The sequence below is a fragment of the Stegastes partitus genome, unplaced genomic scaffold (assembly GCF_000690725.1).
Source record: "Stegastes partitus isolate 25-593 unplaced genomic scaffold, Stegastes_partitus-1.0.2 Scaffold2586, whole genome shotgun sequence".
NCBI lineage: Eukaryota > Metazoa > Chordata > Actinopteri > Pomacentridae > Stegastes > Stegastes partitus.
The window spans coordinates 11,843-13,790 of record NW_007580317.1 but is presented as its reverse complement, the minus strand read 5'-3'; the positions used below and the strand labels follow the sequence as shown (position 1 = coordinate 13,790).

At 45.0% G+C, this 1,948-nt stretch overlaps 1 protein-coding gene across 1 annotated transcript in view; it reads right to left on the bottom strand.

The window, feature by feature from the left end:
* LOC103375417 (low affinity immunoglobulin gamma Fc region receptor III-like) overlaps positions 1 to 775 on the bottom strand; it is a 2,861-nt gene extending 2,086 nt beyond the window's left edge. The window contains exons 1-4 of the mRNA XM_008305687.1: positions 715 to 775; positions 574 to 630; positions 213 to 473; positions 4 to 101 (exon numbers count right to left, since the gene is read on the bottom strand). Of these exons, the coding sequence (XP_008303909.1) occupies positions 4 to 101; positions 213 to 473; positions 574 to 630; positions 715 to 745 (447 nt within the window). The 5' untranslated portion in view covers positions 746 to 775. The remainder of the gene's footprint in view (positions 1 to 3; positions 102 to 212; positions 474 to 573; positions 631 to 714) is intronic.
* Between the last annotated feature and the right edge of the window lie 1,173 nt (positions 776 to 1,948).

The window sequence follows — 1,948 nt, the reverse complement described above, 5'->3', positions numbered from 1 at the left end:
TGCCGCTTGCTTGGTGGAAGTCTTTCTGCTCATGCAGCTCAGAGTCACGTTGTCTCCCTCCAACAAAGGAAACGCAGGACTGTCCAGGATCACAGGACCAGCTGGACAACATGGAGGAAAGACGAGGTGTTATCTGCAACCACTGATGGACAATAAAACACTGGAGACAAGAAGCTTCGGTTGTTTAGAAGGAAATAAATACAAGAACCTACCAGTGATGGTGATGTCGACTCTGTTGCTTCTCTTTCCAGCTTCAGACTCACACCAGTACTCTCCCATGTCTGTTGGATAAATTTGAGAAATCCTGCAGGAGGATGAAGACGTCTCTATGACTTCACATACTGGACGAAACTCCTCAGTGTTCCGTTTTCCTCTCAGATTAATGGAACCATCGAATCCATCGCAGTGAAAAGACAAAGACTCGTAGTCAAAGTGCTGAAGCCTGTTTGGATCGACTCGAAGCAAAGCTGCACCTGTAAGCGAAAGAAGAATTTAAGATGTTTCTGAAATGACTCAAAAATGTTAAAATAAAGGAAGTTATGCTACAAACAGCATCTTTTCTTTGTTACTCACCAGTTCTGCGAGTATAACCTGACTGAATGTGCATCTCCAGCAGGAATTCAAGCATCACTAGAAAAACAAAAGAATGATCCATAAGTTTTGTGATGTGGGAGAGAACAAGAGTTGAAATAAAAGTGAGAAAGCTGAACTCACAGAGCCTGAAGCAGAGAGCTGTAGCCTCCATAGCGACTTGCTGCTGACTGCAGGAGGGTGACACTGAAATAGAGCTGAAGTATGATGTTGGGGGAGGGCGGTGGGTTTGCTCTTCCTGTTTGGTCTCACGTTGACGCAGACGATTCAACACACAGCAGTCTGACAGTGTTTATTTATAATAGAGAGGTCAACCAGTGCCTGTAAAGTTGGGTTAAAACAGACATTCACAGTTTTTGCCAATTGGTCCCACGACACTACAAGTACATGAAAGTCATAAACATCAATTCAGTGTACGTATACTTTTGGCAGCTGCACAGCTCTTGGTGGTCATGAAAAAAAAAAGATTGTTTCCACAATTCTGAACCATCTGTCTCCTCCAGCTCTACAAAATACTAAAAACAACCATCCACCTCATTCATTCTTCCTCTATGGATTAGAGTCAGTCTGAATGAGCAGTTCAGGTTTGCAGCTTGTTGAGATGTCAGACCAGGATGCTCACTGCTCCCAGCTGGTTCCTCACCTTCTGCTGCTCACTGAACAGAGGAGATGCAGACGTGTTCTGCTTCACACTTTGCAAAATTGTAAGTAAATATGATATTGAACCTTCAGAAAGTAGGAGGTTGAGGAGATTTGTGGATCTCATTCATTCATTCAGGCCTCAGTTATGAAGCATTTGATGGACCTGTATCTTCTGCCAGAGCGCACAAGCTCAAAGAGGTGTTGGGCAGTGGTGGGAGGGGTCTTAATGATGTTGTGTGACTTCTGCAGGCAGCGAGAGCAGAAGATTTTGTCCAGAGCTGGTAGCTGGGAGTTGGTGATGCTCTGTGCAGCTGAAGAACCTTTTTGTCTGCTGCAGAGCAACTCCCGTTCCATGTCAGGATGAGTCACAGTGCTCTCTGTGGTGCTGAGGTAATAGGCCACAAGCAGGTGTTGGGACAGGTTGGTCTTCCTGAATGTTCTCAGAAAGTATAACTGCCGCTGTCCCTTTTTTACCAGCATGTTGGTGTTGACAGTCCATTTTAGATCTTCTGTGATGTGGGTGCCCAAGAATTTGAAGCTTCTCACCCTCTCCACCTCCTCGCCATTGATGAGCAGTGGAGTGTGTGCTTTTTCCAGAAGTCTACTATCAGTTCTTTGGTTGTTTTGATGTTCATGGTGAGGTTATTTTCTCTGCACCACATTGTCAGCCTTTGCGCTTCCTCCCTGTAGGCAGACTCATTGTTCTTCATCAGTG